The 24,379-nt window shown below is 41.3% G+C and overlaps 1 protein-coding gene across 3 annotated transcripts in view; it reads left to right on the forward strand.

The window, feature by feature from the left end:
* Window positions 1–24,379, forward strand: part of RIPOR2 (RHO family interacting cell polarization regulator 2) — a 244,921-nt gene that overhangs the window by 43,202 nt on the left and 177,340 nt on the right. Inside the window, exon 1 of one of the 3 annotated variants that reach the window (XM_023209733.2) lies at window positions 13,988–14,174. The exons of the other annotated variants lie outside the window; for them this stretch is intronic. Within the exon in view, the coding sequence (XP_023065501.1) occupies window positions 14,048–14,174 (127 nt within the window). The 5' untranslated portion in view covers window positions 13,988–14,047. Of the gene's footprint in view, window positions 1–13,987; window positions 14,175–24,379 lie in introns of those variants that run through there. 3 annotated transcript variants of the gene reach the window in all.

Genomic DNA, 24,379 nt, shown 5'->3' on the forward strand with positions numbered 1-24,379 from the left:
AGTCTCGCTCTGTTGCCCGGGCTGGAGTGCAGTGGCGCAATCTCAGCTCACTGTAACCTCCACCTCCTGGGTTCAAGTGATTCTCCTGCCTCAACCTCCCGAGTAGCTGGGATTACAGGTGCCTGCCACCACGCCCAGCTAATTTTTTTGTATTTTTAGTAGACACGGGGTTCTACTAAACCCGTGGTTCAACATGGTTCAACCATGTTGGCCAGGTTGGTCTCGAACTCCTGACCTCGTGATCTGCTCGCCTCACTCTCCCAAAGTGCTGGGATTACAGGCATGAGCCACTGCACCCGACTACTCTCTGATCTTTTGCAGAAAAAGTTTGCTGACCCCTGTCCTAAGTTATTAACATTTTAGGACTAAAAATATGTATATTGTCTCTGTATTTGTATGATTACATAAATGCACATGTATATACCTATATGTAGCTACATATGCATATATATGTATGTATGGTCTACATACACACATGTAAATATATAAATATGTGTATAAGCATATAGATACACATGAGTATATGTGTGTTTACATGTATATATGTGCATGTATATGTACATGTGCCTATGTGTGTGCACATGCACAAGATTAATTGAATTCTAAGCAGGACATCGCTAGGGAATGGTATCTTTAATTACACCTGAAAAACAATTGAGGTCTGCAGCCCCTTTCCTGAACATACTGACTGGCTCTCCTCCATTTAAGTGGTAAATGATGCCTGGTCAATATACAGGAATTATGTTCTTTGCCTCCTTCACTTATGGGTCTGTCTGTGGAGAAAGCATTTCTTTTTTATAGCCAAGAACTTGAGTCACTATTTCCTTGCTGCTGGTCCAGCATGCTGGGGAACAACAAAAGCAGCACTGCTGGGGCACTTCAGGGCAGCAGGCTCAGTGCTGGATTCCTTGGTGAGGACCTCGTACTTTTCCACAGAGTTACTCAAGGCCCCACCAAGAGCAGAAAGAAAAGCCAGCATGGGAAGAAAAAAAAAAAGGAAAAAACAGTATAGAAAGAAAATAGAAGCTGGCTGTATGTAAAAACATGAACAATGTAGCCCAACATTGTTAACTAATTTTAGTTTGGGAAAAAGAAGTGCTGCATTAATTGTAGATTTAAAATACAGATATAAAACCCTTCAAGCCAGATATTCATGAGTTCACTTATTCATTTAATAAATGACTAATTGAGCATTTACTATGTGTCAGGGACACGTTGGGCTCAGGACATACAACAGTGCACAGGATACAAGCCCTGCCCTTACAGACCTGACAGTACAGTCGGGGAGGAAGATGGGTGAACTCTTACACTGGAGTGAGTCGCGTGAGTTTTCGTGAGTGGTCAGCATAGAGTGCTACAGAGCTAACACGAAGGACGCCCAACCTTCCTGACACCTTCAGTGGTCAGAAAAGGGTTCCTGGAGGAAGCATCCTCTAATGGAGAGTGAAGTGAAAGTAAGAGTTGTCTAGGTGAAAAGACACCAGTAAGAACTTTCTAGGCAGGAGAGCCAATGTGTGCATAGGAGTAGACTTGAGAGAGACCATGGTATTGGGGATATGCAAATGGCTCTGGGTGGCTGGGGCCAAGAAGACAAAGGATGAAGGGTGGCAAGGAATTGAGGAAGGCATACTTGAAGCTAAAAATCTCAGTCAGCTGACTGATCTTCTCTCACCACCACCCGATGCTGATGGGCTCAGAGAGGTCCCCAAACACAGGTGAGACCTCGACTCCAGCTGGTGTCCAGGCTCTTGACACTGTTGCAAGAAGGAATTCAAGGATGAGTCAGAAAATAGTGAAAGTACAGAGATTTGTTGCAGAGGGAAGAGTAAACACTCAAGAGAAGGGAATGTGGTTGTAGTCAAGAGCCATGCACAAGGGGGTTTGGGGTTGCTACCTTCATGCGTTTCTATAACCAAAGCAAGGGGTAGAATATTCATGAAAATTCCTGGGAAAAGGTGGAGATTTCTCAGAATTGTCGTGCCACCCATTTTTCCAGCATATATAGATGTTCCTGGAACTGTCATGACACTGGCAGGTGTGTGATTTGTATGTTAATGAGCATATAATAAGGTCCTAGGTGAAACCTAAGTAGGATCCAGCTCCATGTTGGGTCCAGTCAGTCTCAGTCAGCTTGGTCCACATCTGGTTTTTCAGGGTCTTATCAGCCCATAGCCTCTATTCATGTGAAACTGCTGCCTGGAATTTTTATTCTCCTGTAACCACCCTATATGACTCCTGTCTCATATCCAAATCAACATCCCCAAGGTTTCCTATCAGCCTTCATTTGATCTCCCAGATCAATTAGGAGGAACGAACACTCTGATTCAGTGCTATGTGGAGTCACACTGGAGCCTGAGGCAAAAGAAATATGCATCCTTATAGTGTACACTTACCCAAAAATGTGTCTATAGTTTGTGGAAGAAGTCAATACAAGCTCTACAAAAAAAAAAAAAAATGACTGCATATAAAGTTCCACATTGTCCAGTCTGTTCCCGTGCCATTGTCAACTCTCATGACACTGTCTGACCTGGCCAGCCTTGGGCTGATTGGAATTCCTGTTGCACAATAACCCAGGGTCATAAAACAAATAACAGCAGCCTGTCTTCACCTAATTTTTTGATAGTTTGTTTATTGTAGTTTTTTTTGCCCATAGTCTATAGATGAGAAATATGTAGGATCCAGGTGGTGAAAAATCATGTGAAAAATGGTAAACAGTTTGCATTTTGTATAGGGGCAATGGAGAAACGTTGAAAGGCTTTGAACATGGAAATAAAGGAATCAGATTTTTCTGGGTTAGAAAATATCACTCTAGTTGCAGATTTGAGGGTACATTTGGGATGTTAGGTTTTTTCATAGAAACATCTGTATTTATAGTCACCAAAAATATCCCTTGGGGGATTGCTATTAACTTTATAAAAATGGTTCGCTATATAAAATCCTTGTAAATGAGAAATACATTTGTAAATGTGTGCTGATTTGTACATATGTCTGATGGCAAATTTGATTATGCACAACTTTTCAAAAACACACTCCTGTGTTTTTGCAAGTGATCATTTTGTTGAGATTCTCAAAGAATTACTTGAGCAAGCTGATGAACACATCATGGAGTATAAATTGCAGAGGAGAACGTTTTCTAGCCAAAACACAAGAAAACAAACAGATTGAGGAAGTTAAGGGGAAAAAAAGGAGAAAAAGGGGCTTGGCAGTTTAAGAGTGTGGGCTAATTTACATCTGAAAATCCTCTCTCATGCTGTTCTCTGCACCTGGAATACCCTCCCCATCGCCTATTCAATTTCAAGGCCCAAATCAAGCTCTGTTCCTAAGAATTTTCTGATTGCTCCAGTACATCCAATCTCCTTTTCCCCTTTAGTTAGTGGCCCTGAAACCTAAGTATGAGAATCACCCAGAGGACTTACTAAAGCAAAGTTTTGGTTTAGGTAGGTCTGGGGTGAGGACTGAGAATGTTTTTCCAACAAGTTCCCAGATAGTGCTGATGCTGGTCACGGACCACACTTTGGGAAGCACTGCTTTAAACCAGTGCGTGTTTCTCAGACTTTAATGTGCATACAAATCACCTGGGGGCCTTGCAAAGGATGCTACACTGAGATCTATATCAGTGGTTCTCAACAAAGGATGACTTTACTCCCAGGGAACATTTGGACATGTTGGACATTTTTGTTTGTTATATACTGTGGCAGTGGGAAGTGAGGAGTGCTTTTGCTTGTTACTGGCATCTAGTGGGTAGAGGCCAGAGATGCTTCAAAACATCCTACAATGCAAAGGACAGCCTCCCACAATCAAGAATTATCTAACCCAAAATGCCACGTTGGGAAACCTTGATTTAAACGATACAATTTAGATACCATCACCATTTGCTATTGCTCATGGAGATTGTAAGGACTGCAGTTTCCTAAAAGCAAGCACTATGTCTAATATAGAAATTCTGAGGCTCTCCCTCTCTCTGGGCCAAACACTACCTTCCCATCCCACCTCCTCTCCAAACGCCTAACACAGTGTTTACCACATAGTGAGCATACAGGAAAAGGTTTTTTAAATTAACTACCTAGGAACACTTAAACTAGTGGTTCTCAGGCTTAACTGTATATTAGAATCACCTGGGGAGTTTTTAAACCACAAATGCCTGCGTCCCACCAATAGATTCTGATTTCATTGTTGTATGCTATGGCCTGTATATTGGGAGTTTTAAAAGCTCTGCAGGTGAGCCCAATGAGCAGACAAGGTTGAAAATCATTGAACTCCATCCTCACTAATTAGTAATTCACACTTGAAACTGTGCGAGTGAGAAGGAACACTTGTAGCTGCTTGAGCATATATATGATTGCCGCTAAGGAAAACCCATTCCAAAACAAGTTAGACCCATAAAATATCATTCATTTCCAAGTAGTTGCTGTGTACCGCCTGTGAGTTGTCCATTATACTATGTGCTAGGAATACAAAATTGAAAAGTGTAAGGGCTCTGCCTTCTAGGGACCTCCTAGTGCAATGGAGAAGTTAACTATGAACAATACAGTAAGTGCTGTAATAGAAGCCTGTACAAAGTGCCTGAGTCATGCAGAGGAAGTATCACACCAAAGGAAGTGGCTTACTTTTCCCAGGGGCTCAGGAGAATTGGGGAAGGGGTTCTTAGAGAAGCCTGTCACCTGGGTATTGAAAGTAAACAGTGTTGATTGGAAATGTCAAGTACATCAGCATGGTTGGACACAGTTGGACTGGCTGGTGTTAAACGAAGCAGAAACAGTGGTGGGAGAGAAGGGAAAGGGGCTGCACAGGGCTTGAGGGCATAAGGCCATTCATGAAGAGCTGCATGTTCAGGGGGTCAGGACTGTATAGACGAGAGGCAGCCAGTGATGGTTAAACAGATAAGTGATATGAGGAGGTGAGCTCACTGTGATCCACACCTCCTTTGCACACTTGAGGGCTGTAATTGAAAGATGCATTCATCAATTCCTGTTGTGCAGTAACCCAGGGTTGTAAATCAAATAATAGCAGCCTGTATTTATCTAATTTTTTTTGATATTTTGTTTATTGTAGATTTTTTGCCCATAGTCCATAGATGAGACCTGAGAAATACATAGAATCCAGGTGGTGAAAGACCGCATGAAAAATGATAAGCAGTTTGCACTTTGTCTAGGGACAATAAAGAAACATTGAAAGGCTTTAAGCATGGAAATAAAAGAATTCAATTTTCTAGGTTAAAAATGTCACTCTAGTTGCAGATTTGAGAGTAGATTTGGGATGTTAGATCTTCATAGAAATATCTGTATATAGTCACCAAAAATATCCCTTGGGAAATTGCTATGAACTTTATTAAAATGGTTCACAATATAAAGAATTACTTGAGGACATATAAGAGGTGCCTTGTATGTTGTCTTCTCTGTAAGCAGAGCTTTGTGGAGTTGTGTGAGACTGCAGCCCTGCCACCTGCATCCCAAGTTCACTTCCCTGATGCTCCTACGGCACAGAATCGAGAGAATGACAAACTGTGTACAAGGGGTGGATTGAGTTGCAGGGATTGGCAGTTTCCCAGGCAAGGCCTGGCTGTCCAGAGTCCTCCCTCCCTATGGCCGCTTGCCCCTACTCCCCTACCTCAGTGATGCCGCCCAGGAATAGCACACTTGATCCAACCAAATGGCTTCCCTCTGGGACCATTTCTCTTCTATCCTGATGGACCCTTTGAGACAATTCATTGCCCCTTCAGCAGCTCCTACTGCTGGAGCCTCACCCTCCTCTGCAGCCACGTCCACCCCAGGGAAGGTCTCTGTGCACTCCCAGGCTGAGGACCCCTTTAAAGGGAAAGCAAATGGCAGAGCCAGAGAGCCTATTAAGGCTGGGGTCCTGCTCTCCAGCACAAAACCCTCATAATAAGAAGAGAAGATGATGCAGAGAGAAAAGGAAAAGCCCCCACACTGGTAGCTCAGGCCTCGTTCCCAGCCCTTCTTCCTCAGAACCAGATGGCTCCCTGGATTTAGAGTATCCCCCTAATGTCCTCAGCAACCAAATTCTGCATGGCAGAGAGGATGGTTGGCCACAGACACTGGGGGCAGCACCAGAGGTTATCACAGTACAACGTCTAAACAAAATGTGAGCTCCATTGGCTGTCAGAGTTCACTGTGAATCAATACATCCAAGAAGTGGGAAGAGAGAGACAGAGATAATCCTCATTTTAACATAAATATTTAAGCTTAAGTAGAGATGGGGCAAGTGTAGACCAGGTTGAGAGTATGTTTCTGGTATGCAAGGTGTGTCATGGTGCTATTTGTCATTAGCACTGGCCCAGGGAGCCAGGAAACATTGTTCTACCCCAGGTTTCAGAACTCAAAACTTTGCCTTATGGTAGCCACAGACACCCCAAACCATGTCCCATCGCTTTCATGAGTACCCCAATGTCTTCTCCCACATTCTTCAAGTTCCTTGTTCTTTCCTCTTCTACAGGTGAGAATAAAGGTAGAAAAATCAAAACTTGGCTAGGGAGCAGCAATGGTGATCAGAGTCATTACAACAGATCAGAAATGGTTTCAGCACCATTTTACCTGCAAATGGCTTTCAACATCCCAGTTTCCTCATGGCTTATCACATGGTGTTTTTGAGGGAAATAAGGTGTTACATTGTGATGCACTCTAAGATGCTTCAAAGAAACGTGATCAGATCTTCAAATGGTATTACCTGACCTGTACTTTCTTTGATTTGTGTTGGGCCAGACCTTCACTAATTTACAAAGTAGAAACTTAGTCTTCTCTCTCCTTAACATCCCCTTTAAATTCCTCTAACCTCTCTGCGTGGTATATCCTCCTCAGTCTCAGAGAGTCCAGTTCTTCATATCCTCTTATTCCCATCACCTTAAAAAAACCTACTCTTTGGAAATTATCTGTTTCCTAACTACTATAACTCAGAAATTACTGTGTGTCATACCTTTGTCTGGGAGCTTACATTTTAACAAAGAACAATACATTTAGCCAAAGGAAGGGCACTCTGAGTGAAATGTTAGGTACCAGTTGACTCAAGAATCAACTCTTATCTTGGGCTCAACTACGAGTCAATTGATCAAACAGTCTGTTAAAAATTTAATGAGATTTTTAAAATGATACCAAATCAAAATTTAAAGCAGGCGTTAGCAGAATTGCTCTCAAAGAGTCAGATAGTAAATATTGTCATCTTTGGGGGATAGGCAATTTGTGAGACTGTTCAACTCTGTCATTGTAATGTGAATGCAGCCATAGACAATACAACAAATAGACACGCCTGTTTTCCAATATAACTTTATTTACAACAAGCAAACAATTGGCAGACTGAATTTGGCCTTGCCCTCAGGTCACAGTTTGAAGACCTCCGATTAAGGATACTTCTTTGAATTACTGAAAGTGAGCATGTGCACAGGCACATGTGCACACACACACACACACACATACACCATTAACCTCTTCCATGAAAATCAAGTTATTGGGCTAAATGCCTCACTAAAAGGCAGAGTGGCAAGCTGGATAAAAAAGCAAAAGCAAGACCCAATGGTATGCTGTCTTTAAGAGAGCCATCTCACACATAATAACACTCATAGGCTTAAAATAAAAGGATGGAGGAAAATCTACCAAGCAAATGGAAAACAGAAAAAAAAAGCAGGGATTGCACCCCTATTTTCAGACAAAACATATTTCAAACCAAGAAAGATAGAAAAAAAAAGACAAAGAAGGGCATTACATCATAATAAAGGTTTCAATTCAACCAGAAGGTCTAACTATCTTAAATATATCTGCACCCAACACAGGAGCACCCAGATTCATAAAGCAAGTTCTTAGGGACCTACAAAGAGAAACCATTCAAAAGATCAATGAATCTAGGAGGTGGTTTTTTGAAAAAATTAATAAAACAGGCCACTAGCTAGGCTAATAAAAGAGAGAAGATCAAATAAACAATTAGAAATGCTGAACAAAATGTTACTGTTGACCTGACAGAAATACAAACAACAAAATGTTACTATTGACCTGACAGAAATATAAATAACAAACAAATTTGTCTTCCATTCAAAGATGTCCTTATTGCAGGTGTTTTACAATAAAGGCCATTCCCTCGTTTGTTTGCTTGGCTCATAGGATATTGAAGTTTGAATTGCTGTCATTGTTTTAAAATCGTGAGGTTTTACATGTAAATCAAGATTTGTACCAGTACCATGCTGTTTTGGTTACTGTAGCCTTGTAGTATATTTTGAAGTTTAGTAATGTGATGCCTCCAGCTTTATTCGTTTTGCTTAGGATTGCCTTGGCTATTAGGGCTCTTTTTTAGTTCTTTATAAATTTTAAAATAGTTGTTTCTAGTTCTGTGAAGAATGTCATTGGCAGTTTGATAGGAATAGCATTGAATATGTAAATTGTTTTGGGCAGTATGACCATTTTAATGATACTGATTCTTCCTATTCATGACCATGAGGTGTTTTTCTATTTGTGTCTTCTCTGATTTCTTTGAGCAGTGTTTTGTCATTCTCATCATAGAGATCTTTTACCTGCCTGTTCAGCCATTTTCCGAGGTATTTTATTCTTTTTGTGACAATTGTGACTGGGATTGCCTTTCTGATTTGGTTCTTGGTTTGGCTGTTGGTGGTGTATAGGAATCCTAGTGATTTTTGGACATTGATTTTGTATCCTGCAACTTTGCTGAAGTTGTTTATCAGGTAGAGGAACAAATTCGTGCATATTGGAACCATGCAAAGTGAGGAGTACCTGTAATGTCTTCTGTGTGATAAGACAAATTATGAAAATTTCATGAGAGCTAAGATTTAGAATGGACTATAATGGTCACTCAGGCCAAGTGGACTCCAAAGGAAGGATCTCCTCCTATAGTACCTTGTTTTGTGGCCATTTGCAGAGCTCTTGAGAAAAAACCATCATCAAATGCTTTCTTAAATCAGTGCACTGATTCTTAGCAAAAACCTGTTAATACAACACTCTGACCACCAGGTGGAGTGTCAGGCTCCCTGTCTTGCCCCCTAGGGCTTTGGTGTCAAGAGCCAAAGCTCTTAAAATATCATAGTGCATGCAAAATGAATTGAAACTCTGAGTCTACGTGGTGAATTCTCTCTGTGGAGCTCTCTTATCTCAGAAATCAGGTACAAGAAGAGGGATGTAGGGCTGCTTCCTGCCTGGATGGGGTTAGCTTCCCTCAGAAGGTCTGGAGTAAGCAGGTTAGACCAACTCACCTAACTCTTCCCTTGACTAGCTGTCTCTAGGATGCTATTCTTTTTTTCCTTTTGCGGTTTCATTAAAACCCTTTAAGCTGAGGTTTGGATATAGGTTTGGGAGATATGGAGGCCACTTAGCCAGTTTTGGTGGCCACCTAGTCTAAGCAGAGGACTTCTCAGGACTCCAAGAGGCCCAACACACTGGGGCCCACAGTGAGGTTTGGTTGTGAATTCCATAAACCTAAACCCATAGGTAGGATTTCATGGATGGCGTTCAGCCACTGTGCTAGATGTCCCTTGGTTACCTAGCAGGGGGACATAATCATAGTAGTTAGCTGGTTGAGGTTTCCAGAATTCTGGATCCTATCTGTCTTGTGGGAAATTACCTTGTTGTAATGTACCTCCTAGTATACCACCAGACAAGCTACCCAAGAAGTCACACAACAGAATGGCTCACAGACTAAATTAAAATTCTCAAATTATATAGTTTATTAAAACAATTTAAAATACATAACAAGAAGAAATCTGGTAAGGTAACATAAAATAGAGAGCAAGCAGGGTGAAAGGATAGTATTATCTGAATCCTAAGGTGTACAAAGTTTTTATTTTGTACACCTTTGTGAGAGAACCTCTCTCTCAGCTGCATCAGCCTTCAACACTGAAACTATGATTATAAAGACCAGAACTACCTGAGGTTTTAGCAAGGGCTCTACAAGCAGAAGGTTCCCAGGGCTTGTTACATGCTTGTTAGAAAGACACAGGAATAGCGCCATATATGCCTGACCACAATTGTAGCTTATTGATTAGACTTTTGAACAGTCATGGGTTTTATTTGTGCCTTGGACAGAGAACATGTGGGTCATGATAGGTACCACCGTTGGCTGGCCAAATTAAAGTGTTATGAACATTGTGTGCACATGCATATTTTATGTATCCTGAGCATTTGGATTTTATTGTGTATTTAGCGCTTCATATGTCTGATGTACATTTAGTGCCCAAGTGCCTCGTGTATATTTATGATCTCATAAAATACTAGGATTCTCCTGGCCCATCCATTCTTTTCTATCTATATTTAACATACACGTGCTCTACTAACTACTTTACCTAACACATCTTATGAGCTTATGACATATCCCATTTCTTTTTCTCCTTCTATAGCATAGCTGAATGTTCTCAAACAATGCAACAAATGCACACTATGAGTCACCCTTTGAGTATTCAGATCTCTCATTCTAATACATCATACAGATAAGTTTAAACTCTAAACCATCACTGTCATAGTAAACAATATTAAAACAGCAGCTTTTAAACTGTTCACTCATATCAACGTAAGTCCAATCAGTCCACTTTTTTTTAGAAGCCCCAGGGTATGACTCACGGTTGTGGCTTCTTGAGACCATGAGGCCATATGAAGCTCTGAGCATCCAGGTATCACATCTTTGTCATCAGCTCTTATTGTCTATAATGTCAGAGTTCCTCTTTTGGTATTGACTTCTTATTTGCTGATTTATCTTTTGCACATCATTAGAAGCATTATCAGTGATGTTTTTGCAAATATCCACCTATTAAAGCTGATTTGGTCTTGTCCTTTGACACGTCCAGAAACTAAGACCTTTATCTTTTCAGCACATTGAGACATTATTGCCTAAAAAAAAAGCACATGTTACAATATGACTACAAATGTCATTTTGGATAAGCCAACTCTTTCATTTGAGAAAATGTCCAGGAACTGAGAGTGAGGATTTTGTTTTTGATATAGTATGTTTTGTTGCATTTGCCCTGTTTTGTTTATATTGACACAACAAAAGTATTGAATTTTTTTTTTTTTAATCCAGGGTCTCACTCTGTAGCCCAGGCTTGAGTGCGATGGTGCGATCTCGGCTCGCTGCAACCTCTGCCTCCCGGGTTCAAGCGATTCTCTTGCCTCAGCCCTCTGAGTAGCTGGGATTACAGGCGCCTGCTACCACGCCCAGGTAATTTTTGTATTTTTAGTAGAGACAGGGTTTCACCATCTTGGCCAGGCTGGTCTTGAACTCCTGACCTTGTGATCCACCCGCCTCGGCCTCCCAAAGTGCTGGGATCACTGCGCCCGGCCAGAGTATTGAATATTAAACCTGTGCAAATAACTACACAAACAACGAAGTAAAGAAACTTAGTAAATGCACTTTACATAGTGTTTAACTGCTATTCTAAGGAGTAAAATCAATCAATATGTGATATCTTTTTTATTTTATAAATCTTACAATTTAAGAAAAGTACAAGGCAGGGCGTGGTGGCTTACACCTGTAATCCCAGCACTTTGGGAGGCCAAGGTAGGCGGATCACCAGGTCAGGAGTTCGAGACCAGCCTGGATAACATGGTGAAACCCCATCTCTACTAAAAATACAAAAAAATTGCTGGGCATGGTGGCACATGCCTGTAATCCCAGCTACTCGGGAGACTGAGGCAGGAAAATTGCTCAAATCCAGGAGGCGGAGGTTGCAGTGAGCCGAAATCACGCCATTGCACTCCAGCCTGGGCAACAGAGCAAGACTCCATCTCGAAAAAAAAAGAAAAGTACAATTAGTATAAGTAAAATATATACTTATAAGTATTACAGATATAACAATTTTCCTCAAAAAGGTTTAAGATATTACATCCATGAAAATGAAGCAATGATCCTAGAAATTAAACATGACTTTTGATATTAAAAAATCAGATATGTATCACCAATAGAATCTTTTTTGAAAGAATGATGATAGCATAAACTTCAACAAAATAAATAATGAATCCAAGAAAGATGAAGATGTAGGGTTCAAGAATCAGTGTAGAAGAAAGAAACTACTTGACTTGTCTAAATATAATATATATTTAAAATTAATAACACAACATTAAAATCTAGATTAGACATTGGCAAACATTTTCTGTAAAAGGGAAGATAGTAAATATTTTCAGTGTTTGATCCATATAGTCTCTGTTGCAACTACTTAGTTCTGCTGCCATAGTGTGAAAGCAGTCAGATAATATGTAAATGAATGGGCAATAAAATTTTATTTACTAAAGGAAGAAGCAGGCTAACCAACCCGTTCTGGATGATTGTAACATAAACATGGCAAGGTCAAGGCATGATGGAGAGATAGGAGGGAAGTTCCAAAAGCATGATAAACACAAACACACACACCACACACACACACACCCCCAGATGTCGAGAAAAAAGTCAAGCCAATATATGATGTCTTTTTTACACAATCATTATTCTTTGAGTTTTCTTGACAGTTTATCAGATCTTTTATAAGATATTTATTTGAAATCCAATGGGTCAGTTGAAACGAGATACCAGTTGGAAGTGTGTTCAACTGAAAGATAAAGATTAAGAAGCTATTCACAGTAGCGGGCCTGGTAGCTCATGCCTGTAATCTCAGCACTTCGGGAGGCTGAGGAGGGCAGATTACCTGGGGTCAGGAGTTTGAGACCAGCGTGGCCAACATGGCAAAATCCTCTCTACTAAAAGTATAAAAATTAGCTGGGCACCTATAATCCCAGCTACTTGGGAGACTGAGGCAAGAGAATTTCCTTGAACCCAGAAGGCAAAGGTTGCAGACAAGATTGTGCCACTGCACTCCAGCCTGGGTGACACAGCAAGACTGTTTCAAAAAAAAAAAAAAAAAAAGAAAGCGTCTATTCACAGTAGAACGTTAACTGTAGTGTGGTCAGTTATTTCAGTCCTAGGTTAATTAGTTCTTATTTTGTTGATCTTGAGTTAAGCTCTACTTTCATGCAGTCCTAGGTTAATTAGTTCTTATTTTGTTGATCTTGAGTTAAGCTCTACTTTCATGAAGTCTACTTCTGAACTGAGTCTTGAAAATCCCAATTCAGTCCTTGAGTACAGTCTGACAGGGGTTAGGTATCATCTGTTACTGAGATTCTTTGTTGTTTCTTCTAAAACAATTTTAGAGCTGCAGTTTGTGGTAAGGCCCCTTAAATAAGTATGAGGGAAAAACAGGAACCATCTGTTGATGACAAGACAATATAGGCTTGGTTTATTATTATCGGCATTATCAGTTTGGAGTTTACAATCTATTTAGAGACAATATTATGAACACTGAAGACACTGACAAATCTCTGAGGCCTTCTGATTTATCCCATGTGGTATATGTCATATTGAAAGGTGACAACGTGCTAGCAGCCCTCGCTCGCTCTCGGCGCCGCCTCGGCCTCGGCGTCCGCTCTGACCGCGCTCGAGGAGCCCTTCAGCCCGCCGCTGCGCTCTGGGGGCCCCTCTCTGGGGCTGGCTGAGGCTAGAGCAGGCTCTTTCTGCTCAGTGGCAGGTGTAGAGGGGGAGGCGAGGGAGGAAGCCCGGGCTGCGTGCGGCGATCGCGGGCCGGCGCGGGTTCCGAGTAGGCGCGGGCTCGGCGGGCCCCCGCACTCGGCGCAGTCAGCCAACGCCTGCTGGCCTTGATCAGGGTAGGAGCTCCCCCTGGGCTGCCGGAGTGCCCGGGCTAGGTGCCGCAGAGTCCCCCGCCATTGAGAAGTGAAACCGACTGGGCTTCTGGGACGGGTGGGGACTTGGAGAAGTTTTACGGCTAGCTAAAGGATTGTAAATGCACCAATCAGAGCTCTGTGTCTAGCTAAAGGTTTGTAAATGCACCAATCAGTGGTCTGTCAAAACGGACCATTCAGCTCTCTGTAAAACGGACCAATCAGATCTCTGAAAATGGACCAATCAACTCTCTGTAAAGTGGACCAATCAGTAGGACGCAGGTGGGGCCAGATAAGGGAATAAAAGCAGGCCACCCTAACCAACTAATTGAGGCAACCTGTGTGGGTTGTTTTTGGTGTCCTGGAGGTGCTATTGTTTTGTGTTTGGGTGTTAAGTGTTAATGCTGATGTTTTGGGTCTGTGCCACGTTTATGTGGTGTGACACTCATCGGGAAAGTTTGCAGTTTCATCTTGAAGCCAGCGTAGACCACGAACCCACCGGGAGGAATGAACAACTCCAGACACACCGTATGTAAGAATTGTAACACTTGGCATGAGGGTCTGCGGTTTCATTTTTGAAGTCAGGAAGACCAAAAACCCACAAATTCTGGATACAATATGTAAATAGCTAAATGGTAAAAACATTTATATACGTAGGGAGATGATCAGGCTTTTAGCAGTTTAGTGTCAGTCTTTGCTTTGTGAACATTACACACCCCAAGTTTTGTGTAGTGGGCCTTCCACGTCCCTTACAACCCCATTGTAAGTATCTTAATGTACTCTTAACCTTGTTCCCCTTCATCTCCTTATGTGTTTTAAAACAATTTTAATATGTGATTGAGCCTTGTAATTTGGCCTGTAAGCCTGTTTCATGATCTCTGGGATAGTTTGTCTTACAGCATTACACTTGGAGGCGTCTGTTGCATCAAGGTAATTTTCCACGTGGCACCACCCGTCAGTCATAGGTCATTAAAACTCTTTCTAGTCTCAATTTATAGAACCCTATGCAATGTGTGTCATTACCTCTATCTGCTGAGAAAGCAGACTTTGCTGGCATGTAAGTCACATAGCTAGTAAGGGGCAGGGCCAGGACTTGACTGTGGTCTTTGGACCATACTCTTTACACCTTGCCACACCTGTCCACCTGGCTGTGCCAGCCAGCCATGATTCTTGATCAGTCAGCTGACAGTTGGGCATTCAAGACTTCACTATTGGCCAGTTACATTCTAGAAAATTCTCCTTTATCGTGAGCTGAAATTTGCTGCTTTGTAACTTTGATCTGTTGATTCTACTTGTATTCTCTAAAGCAAGTCTGTGCAGCCCATAGCCTTCAGGCCAATACAGCCCAGGATGGTTTTGAATGGGGCACAACACAAATTTGTAAACTTTCTAAAACCATTGTGAGATTTTTTTGCAATTTTTTTTTAAGCTCATCAGCTACCGTTAGTGTTAGTGTATTTTATGTGTGGCCCAAGGGAAGCCAAAAGACTGGACAACCCTAAAGGAACACAAGGAAGTCCTTCAAATATTTGAACAATTTAATCTTCTCGACTCTTCTCCAGACTACACATTTCCAGCAACATCAGCTGTTTCTTCACATGGTAGTTATGTTTAGATGTTTCATTGTCTTTGGTTTGTGACACGCTTTCCAGCATTAAGCAGAGCGTTTCAGGTGAGGTCAGGCAAGGATAGAGCACACAGCAGTACAACTGCATGTCCTGAACAGAGGGCTTCTCCTGTTGCGAAACAGCAATATTTCAGTTTCTTTTTGTTCTGGCAATTACATTATTTGGTTGGTCTTTATTAGAGTCAAATAACCTGTTTTGCACTAGTTCCTAGATTATTGTTTGAGGAAACACTGGTCTACCAGATGTAATTGCCTTTTTAAAAAGTTTTCAGTGCTAAAACAACGTGTCAAATCCTAATTCAAAGTTGAACAAGTTTGTTATTTAGGAGTCTTCCAAAAGGCATCAATACACAGTGGTTTAAGAGCATGGACAGTGATTTAAATCCCAGTTCTGCGAACTGTGTGACCTTGGGCAAGTTACTTAACCACCTTGTGCTTCTACTTCTTTGTAGGTAGACTGGAATTACAATAATAGTATCTATCATAGAAGGTTGTTACAAAGATTAAATGAGTGCACATACATGAAAGCCTTAAAATAAGGCCCAGTATGTAGTAAACATTCAGGAAAATACCAGTTAATATCATGCAACACAACTACGAATCTCCTGAAAGAGAATTCTGTGTAAGAGGCTTTGAATAGTGTTTCCCTAGGTCTTTATCACACTCAACCATTATCAAGACTTTGCCCATTCTCTGTTCATGCAACTGATACCTGGAACCCAAATGCAGGATGTTGTCATATGTATTAATATATTTCACCGTTTTCAGTACCTTATTCCAGCCTTTATATATCCCTGGAATGCTGATTCAGTTATTCATTCTATTAACTACCACCCCAAATCATATAAAATAAACTGTAAGTTTCCCTGAGTGACTTACTGCTATCAGTAAATCTAGTTTGCAGTTGGCTACATGGAAGTACCCTGTATATAAGCCCAAGTGTTTGTTCACCTAGGACCCATGGATAGTTACAGGATTTACATCAACCAGGGGTCTAGGGGGTCCCAGAATTCCCTACTGCTCATTCTCAAGTTGCTGTAATGGGAAGTGTGAAGGGAGCGGGGGATACAGATTCATCCTGTCGATGTCCCTGTCATCACCTCATGAAGAACGTGTCAGGGCAAGCCAGCTTGGATGTCCTGAGTAACTGACTGCCTTCCATTCTCAGGTTTATAATCCACTTGGGTTAGGGTTTCCAGAAACAATGTGCTCCTGCTGAGAGGTTCAGGGCCAGTCAGCAACTTCTTGTTGAGAGATTTGATCACTTACAGCCTTCTCTTTTATTTTAGTGGTTAAAAAAAAAAAAAAAAAAATCAATTGGTCTATGGAGCCCCTGGTCCCACCTCTTGCCTTTCAGAGTCCAGTTTACCTCAACTGCTGTCCCTGGTCATTTCCTGGCAGTGTTAGAAGAGAAGAAGCTTTTGAATTCCATGCAGTAACTAGTCCCTTTTCTCCCAGCAAACCCTGCCTTTCTATCCTATTTGATAACGGTTTAAGGAGTGCTGTTTCCTCATGGTTGTTGGTCAGTTCTCTGTTAACCAACTAGAAAAAATTAAGATCTCTCCAGTTTGGAATTGTTTATAACAAAAAAGTCTATTGTCAGTCACAAAAGTTGTGCACAGGGAACATTTCCTGAGTTGGGGACCCAAGTCCAGTGCTCTTTTATTTCATTTGGAGTTGCATCCCTTAAGTTGACCTGGCAGGTGGCAGAGGGGCTCACAGGGCCTCTCAGGGCCCAAGTGCTAGCCTCAGCAGTAATGATGGGATACACAGAGCACCAAGAGGAACCTCAACCAGGCTGCCTTGTTGTGATGCCAGGGTACAAGGGAAAAGGGGAGTATCATGAGGCTCTCTTTTCCTCTATCACTACAACATGTCCTGTCAGTTCTTGGACTGATTATATTTCCTAAATCATGGGTGAATTCATGTAAATAATAATGATAATTGAAGCTTACATTGAGCATTTACTGTGGGACCAGATACAATGCCAAGTGCTTTCTTTATTTTTTAGGTTTTTTCTTTAGAGATGGGGTCTCACTGTGTTGTCCAGACTGGTCTCCAACTCCTGGGCTCAAGCCTCCCAAGTAGCTATGACTACTGGCATGCACCGCCGGGCCCAGCTCCAAGTGCTTTAAATGTATTATCTCCTTTAGTCCTCACAGCTCTTTAAGATAGTAATTATTATTCCAGTTTTACAGGTTAGAAAATTGTGAGTAATTTGTCTAATGTATCCAGTAAGATTAGCCCTAGATATGTGTGTTAGAAAAAAGAGAGACAACCAAAATGTAGAAGTTTATTTATTTTTGTCTCTCATGTATAAAAAGGCTGGAAGTAAATAGTGCAGGGCTGACCTGGTGCTCCAAGGTGTCAAGGTCTATAGCTCCTTCCGTGTGGTCACCCACTATTGTCCACATGTAGCTTCTTCCTTGTGGTCCATGAGGACCACTCAGGTTGGAGCTAGCATATCCTTATTCTACCAGCAGAAAGGAAGCAAACCAAAAAAAGGGGTGCTCCACCTTTTAGGGATGCTTCTCTGAAGTCCCACATAATATTTCTCTTTCTGTACCATTGAATAGAACTTAACCATGGTCACACCTAGCCGCAGAGACTCAGAAAAGGCTGGTCTCTATTGCAGGCAGCCAGGTGCTCAGCTACTCCACTGATACTCAGGGCTTTTATTTATTTATTTATGAGACAGAGGCTCGCTCTGTCGCCCAGGCTGGAGTGTAGTGGCACGGTCTTGACTCACTGCAACCTCCACCTCCCAGGTTCAGGCCTCCTGAGTAGCTGGGACTACAGGCACCTGCCACCATGCCCGACTAATTGTATTTTTAGTAGAGATAGGGTTTCACCTTGTTGGTCAGGCTGGTCTCGAACTCCTGACCTCAGGTGATTCACTTCCCCTAGGCCTCCCAAAGGGCTGGGATTACAGGTGTGAGCCACCGCGCCTGGCCTCAGGACTTTAATATTAAGGGATAAGTGGAGAATGGGTACTGGGGGACAACTAGCTGTCTTTGCCATAATTAGAACCCAGATCAGGTTCCAAAACTTGTATGGTACTTGCCTTATGTATACATATATATTACAATTAGTAATTTTGTTTAAAAAGATCACGTTCTGGAAATACAGCCTCAGTAGTGAGGCCATGTATACCTGTATTTGTATACATGTATATATATGTGTGTGCCTGTGTGTGTGTGTGTGTGTGTATACATGTTCAACCTAAAGGAAAAAACCCGAGGCAAAATTAATACAGGTAGAGAGTTTGGGCCAAGTTTGAGGACTGCAACAACCCAGGAGCATAGATTCTAGTCCCCTGACTAGATCCTCCAGTTAGCAACAGTTACAAGCAGGTTTTTAAAGGAAAAAAGAAGAGATAGTTCCTAAATTGTTTACCAAGAATTCGCATTAAAATAACCTAAGCTACTGGTCGGCTGTACATTGTTCTTCGTATCACAAATTCCAGAAACAGGAAGACAATGGGTGAGGCAGGGAAGAAAAGAAAGAACAAAATGTCTTTAAACAATTGCTCCCCAGGCATAGGGGGGCCCAATGTAACTGAAATCCCATACTCTCGTCTTTCTGGGCCTGGTAAATTTGGCATACCTTACATAATGCAACCTGCTCTGAGCTATTTTTCTTTTCTTAATATTAGCTCATTTTTAGTGGAGGTATTTCACATTTATTAGTACCTTATTATGACTATCTGACAAGCGAATATACTGTACCTATTTTATATGTACAGAAGCACAGGCACATGAGCCAACTACTTTTATTTGATTCTTAGGAAGCCACAAAGTAAGCAAGTCATTGGGCTCAAATGTAAGGGAAAAAATGTTATTTGGCTTAATAAATACTTGGTGTCTGAATAAGTGATAAGCTCACTTGTCCTCAGAAATATGTAATTAGCAAAATGCAACATCAGCAGAGAATGAATCTTACTAGGGCGATAGTTACAAGGCAAGCTGAGTCACCTAGAAACTAAAAAAGAAATCTGCGCTAAATTAATTTCATTCACATTCAGTCACACAAACTACTGAATAATTCATTTTGTTTGAATAGACAGCAGAACTAAAAGAATGTGGATCCTGGAAGCAGCAACAACCAAAGAAAACTATTATTCCTTTATTTTCCTTTGTACAAAGCCGATGATTGTTAACAGCCTTTGGAAAATGGAATTTGTGGAGAAATGCTTTTGGTTTTCATTTTCTATACTTTATAGACAAAATATATGGATTTTTACCACAAATATGTTTTATTACTTAAAAAAGAGATCTCTTGGAAGTTAGAGATTGTTAAAACATTGTTAATCTTTAAAAAGTTGTTATTTAGACAGGTACCCTGGATTAGGGTCATTTTTCATCAGTCCATTCCTCATAAGGCAAGAAGTTGAAGGGAGGCCCAGCTCAGGGTCTGTGAAGGGTCTGCCAAACTCTGCTTTTGCAGTGCCAAGGGACAAGGTGAGCCCCCTTCCTCTCTATGGTCTGTTATGTGTAAATAAAAATAATTAGCATTTATTGAATTTTTTGTCAGAAACCTACCTCATTGAATCCCTTCAGCAAGGCTGTGAGGTAGCTGTTACTATAATCTCTATTTCATAGATGACAACACTGTGGAACAGAGAGGTTATGTGACTTGCTCAGGCTTGCACAATTAGCAAGTGGCAGAGGTAGGAATTCAACCCTAGATAATATGGCTCCAGAGTCTATAGTGTTACCCACTAAGGCAAAACATACCAGAGTGTGGGTGACTCAAGGCTTAATCAGTTGAAGGGCTGGCCAGGAGACCCTGGGCCCACTGAGTACAGATTTATACTCCCAGTTCTGGAACCAGAGCAAGCTCAGTAAAGGCCTAGCTGGCCAGCCTAATCGGGTGCCGGGCAGTAGGGGCTGCGGGGGTCAGGAGGTGGGCAGCAGATGCCAAAGGCAAAGAAATGTTCCCTAGAAGTGGAGAGAGAAAGCCTTTGACTCCATTAGGTTTCAGTCTTCATCACTCAAACTTACCGGTTTCCTCCCCTACATTCAGAATTCCTTCTGCTTTACAGAAGAAAAAGTGTGCAGGGTATGCAAGAATTAATGCTGACTGTTTTCATTTTAATATCCTCTATGGCTCTATGGGGAAGGGAACCTGGGAAAATATTTGTTTGGGTTGATAAGTGCTTTCCACTTACCCACGAGGCAACTCTAGGCTCACAGGACATAGAAAGCAGCCATTGAAAGCCTTATCCAAAGATAAAACTCTTTATAACCCTGTTGGTTTTCATCCAAACTCTACACCCTTTTGTTCAAATGAAGGAGAGCAAAGGCAGTGGCAACATAGAAAAGAATTTCAACTATTTGAGACCCACCCTTGTTTTTGTATCTTCTACAGAGGTGGAGAAAGTTATCCCACAGAGAAGTAAAGCAGAGGAATTTGAGATAGAAGACTGGGACAATGAATGAATGTGTTCATTCAGAGAACCAGAGAAAGCATGTGTACCCCAATCGCCATTCCCGTTTCTGTCCAGCTTCACTCACCTTCTCTGCTCCCATCCTGGATAAGCTCACTGACCTTCCCAGAGCCCAGCTGCATCAGGCTGGAGGAAGTCTCTGATGATTTGGCGGCAGGGAGATGGGAGTGGAGCAAAGCGCCAATGCCCAAAAGCGCCCTGTGACTCCACAACACACTTACCTTTATACTCACTTGCACCTGGGGATGTGGCAGGTGCTTCTGGGCACCTGGAGAGTTAGAGCTATGTGTACACACGACTCCTCATTCACACTTTACCATATAGGTGTGAGGGGCCAACTGCCTTCCTAATTCACAAACCATGGTTGCACCTTTGGCTCTGACAAGAGCACGGAGAGAGAGGGAAACCACGGGCTTACTTACAAACTTACCTTCACATCAGGGAGTACACAGTATTATTTTAAAAATTCGTTCATATAAAAATGCATGTATTTTTAAAAGAGTATGTTGGGTCACATTTTAGATGACCAGGTGTCCTGATTTCACTCCCTGTTGGTGATATGGGAAAATACAGATGTCCAAGGAAGCTTTCCCACTGTAACAGGCACAACTCATATCACCTCAGTAGATAAATCAGGAAGCACATTATTGCTTTGTAAATTTCTGAATCTGGACAAAGCTGAAAGGAAAGGAAAGTCATTCATGGTGTTTACTGAGATTCTTAGCAGCTTCTCAAGGGCTCTAGAAGCAACAGTGCTGAGTTTATGGAATGGCAGAGAAAACTTGGATTGCATTTAATATTCAAGGCTGAGGAGCCTAAGATGAGATTCTCTAATGCTCTAATGCATCCTAGCAGAGGGCTTTAAACTGGGCTTCTGTAAGTATGGGCTGTCCCTCTTCCACTTGCTCCCTTTCCTACAGTGTTATATTTCATGGTCAAAAACATGGTCACTAGGCAGCCTAAGCAGTATAATTTATTAAGTTCCCACTTATATGCTTAATGCTTTCCTTATATAACTTCGTTTAATTTATAAGAAGGATGTATCTCTGTATCATGCAGAGCTAAGAAACTGGTTACTTACAAAGCCAATAAGTAGTTAAATGGAGATTTGAACTCAGATTTGTCAGTTTTAAAACCTGTGCTTTTAATTATCATGCTATACCACCAATTTGCTTCCAATAACTCAAACTAGCCTTGAATTTTCCAAATGAAAACTCATATGGATGACAGATGGACCATTTATTTGGCTCTGGGTCCCAACATGGTGTGGAGGAAGTTATGAGAGTTGGCCTTTCCTTCCCCAGTGAAGCAGAACTGGAGGCTTCCCATTAACATGCATTAATAATTCTTGCCCAGAATTCTGCATAAGTATTTTTTAACACTAGATAGTTGGTTACAGTAAAAATAATGAGATCCAATTCATATTAATTCTGTCAGGACCTTTTCGAAATGGGAAGCTCTTTGTGTCAGGTTTGCAGAAGACACATTTTTGCCTGGTAGTGTGGGCTCATTAATGTGAACTGGGATGACTTGGAAGAGGGTGTAGTCTCTCCCATAGGACAGTTAATGTGCAGTGTGTCTTTTAAAATCAGAAAAGGAATGTCATGTCAGGGCTAAGAAACCAGAAAAAAAAAAAAAAAAAAAAAATCCGTATCATCCCAAGCAACTATTGCACGTTCCTTCTGTGGTTTTTGGTTTTCCCAAGAATAGACCAGTGGGAGTGGAGCAGAGAGGGGGTCTTTGCAACCTATAGATAGGATGCACGACAGCTGAGAGAGGAAAATTAAGCCCATTGTTTCTCATCTCACAAGGAGTGATAGGAAATGTTGAGAGGTCAATTATAAAAGGAAGTTGGGAATAGGAAGAAACTAGTTCATGAAATAGAGAAAATAATGTTAAACTTTTCTCCAAAGATATGTAAGTCTCAGTAGCGTGCACCTCAGGCCTAAGCTAATATATGCAGTAGGTGAGGTATATATCAGTTGCATTCTGTCATGATTTCCATTCTGGGAACTTTTCACATCTTGGCCTGAGGTGCTCACATGGCTCTGAAATTCTCCCACCAGAAGAAATGGGAATGAACGTTTACTGAGAATTTACATGTTTCATCTATTTAATTCTTATAACAACCCTATGACAGCAGAACTAAAATTGAATGAGGACACTAAAGAATAGATTGATTAACTATCCTGCCGAAGGCCTCACAACTAAGTAGAATTTAGGATTCAAACCTAGGCAGTCTTGTCCCAGAACAATATTCCCAACCTCCATTCACCATGAAGCATTAGTGACAAAAAAAGGATCAAACTTAATCCTAAGTAATAACCCTCTGAAGATGGAATTTCAGAGACTGTACCATCTGGTATGAGAAGATAATGGAAGTTGGGGAGAGAAGGGGGCACTTTCTTGGCCATTTGGTTGAGCCAGTTGGCTTTTACATGCAAAGACCTTTGATATAAATAAGACCCTGATTCTAAAGTAGTTACTTAAAGTGATATAGATTTATATACTCATGTGAGGGGTATGGCGGCACACAGAGGAGTGAATAAACATGCTTGTTTCAGTGAATTCTATAATTTTAAAACTTGAAAGCACTCTTACATTGGAAATGAGGACATTCAGGCTCAGTGAAGTGAAGGGATATGCCTAAAACCATACCGCTGGCGACTTTCAGCTTAACAAAAATATTTCTGCAACTCCAATAAGCTGGCCTGAAAAACAGCGCCTATAGAATGAAAAAGACTCAGTCACACTAGATTCATATTTGAGCAATACAGTAGTTTTTAAAGCAGTTCTCACTTTAAAAGGTTTTCTTTCTTTTACTTATTCTAATGAGATATCAAAATCCCACTCTGGCAGTAGCAGGAAAGCTTCAGTTCACACAACTTAACAGACTGAATGCTGCTTTTCCTTCCTGGGCTCATTTCAAAATAAACACCTGGCCCTGACTGTCCTTGTGTTATCCCTATATCCATGGAGTTTTGATTGACATTCAGACTGGCCATCCAAAATCCTCTGCTGATATCACAGCTTTAGATGAGTAAACGGAGGTAGGGAGGGACGCTTCCTCTGCCCTTCAGTAAACACAACTGTTTTGGAAATTCTGATGACTATAATTCTCAAAACTTTTACATCCCGAATAATTAGGATTTCAAGAGCAAGATGTTTACAGAAACAACAAAACATCAGGGCAGCTTTTCAACAGGACCATAGCTACCCTCCCAATCACTGATGTGCCAGTGACGGGACCTGGCTGTTTTCCTTCCATCGAGATTATTAGCGAAACTGGAAAACGTTTATTACATGATTCTCCTGAGTTTTCTTATATTTGAACAATAAAATATGGCACACTATGCTTTATTTCAATATTGGAGATAAATATTTGGTCTCCATTTCCTGTTATGTATCTGTTAGAATAGGCTCTTAGATGAAGTTGAAAGTAGCTTGTGTTCTGAATTTCTGTTTTAAATTAAACATGTACCTTTATTACGATTTAAAAGGCATACCAAAAAAAAGTAAGGGGGGACACATAGTCACTGTAGGCCTTTTAGAATAGTCAGAGAAGTTTTGGCTGGGTGTGGTGGCTCACGCAGCAATTCCAGCACTTTGGGAGGCTGAGGCAGGCGGATCACGAGGTCAGGAGATAAAGACCATCCT

This window comes from Piliocolobus tephrosceles, chromosome 5 (genome assembly GCF_002776525.5).
Source record: "Piliocolobus tephrosceles isolate RC106 chromosome 5, ASM277652v3, whole genome shotgun sequence".
Taxonomy (NCBI): domain Eukaryota; kingdom Metazoa; phylum Chordata; class Mammalia; order Primates; family Cercopithecidae; genus Piliocolobus; species Piliocolobus tephrosceles.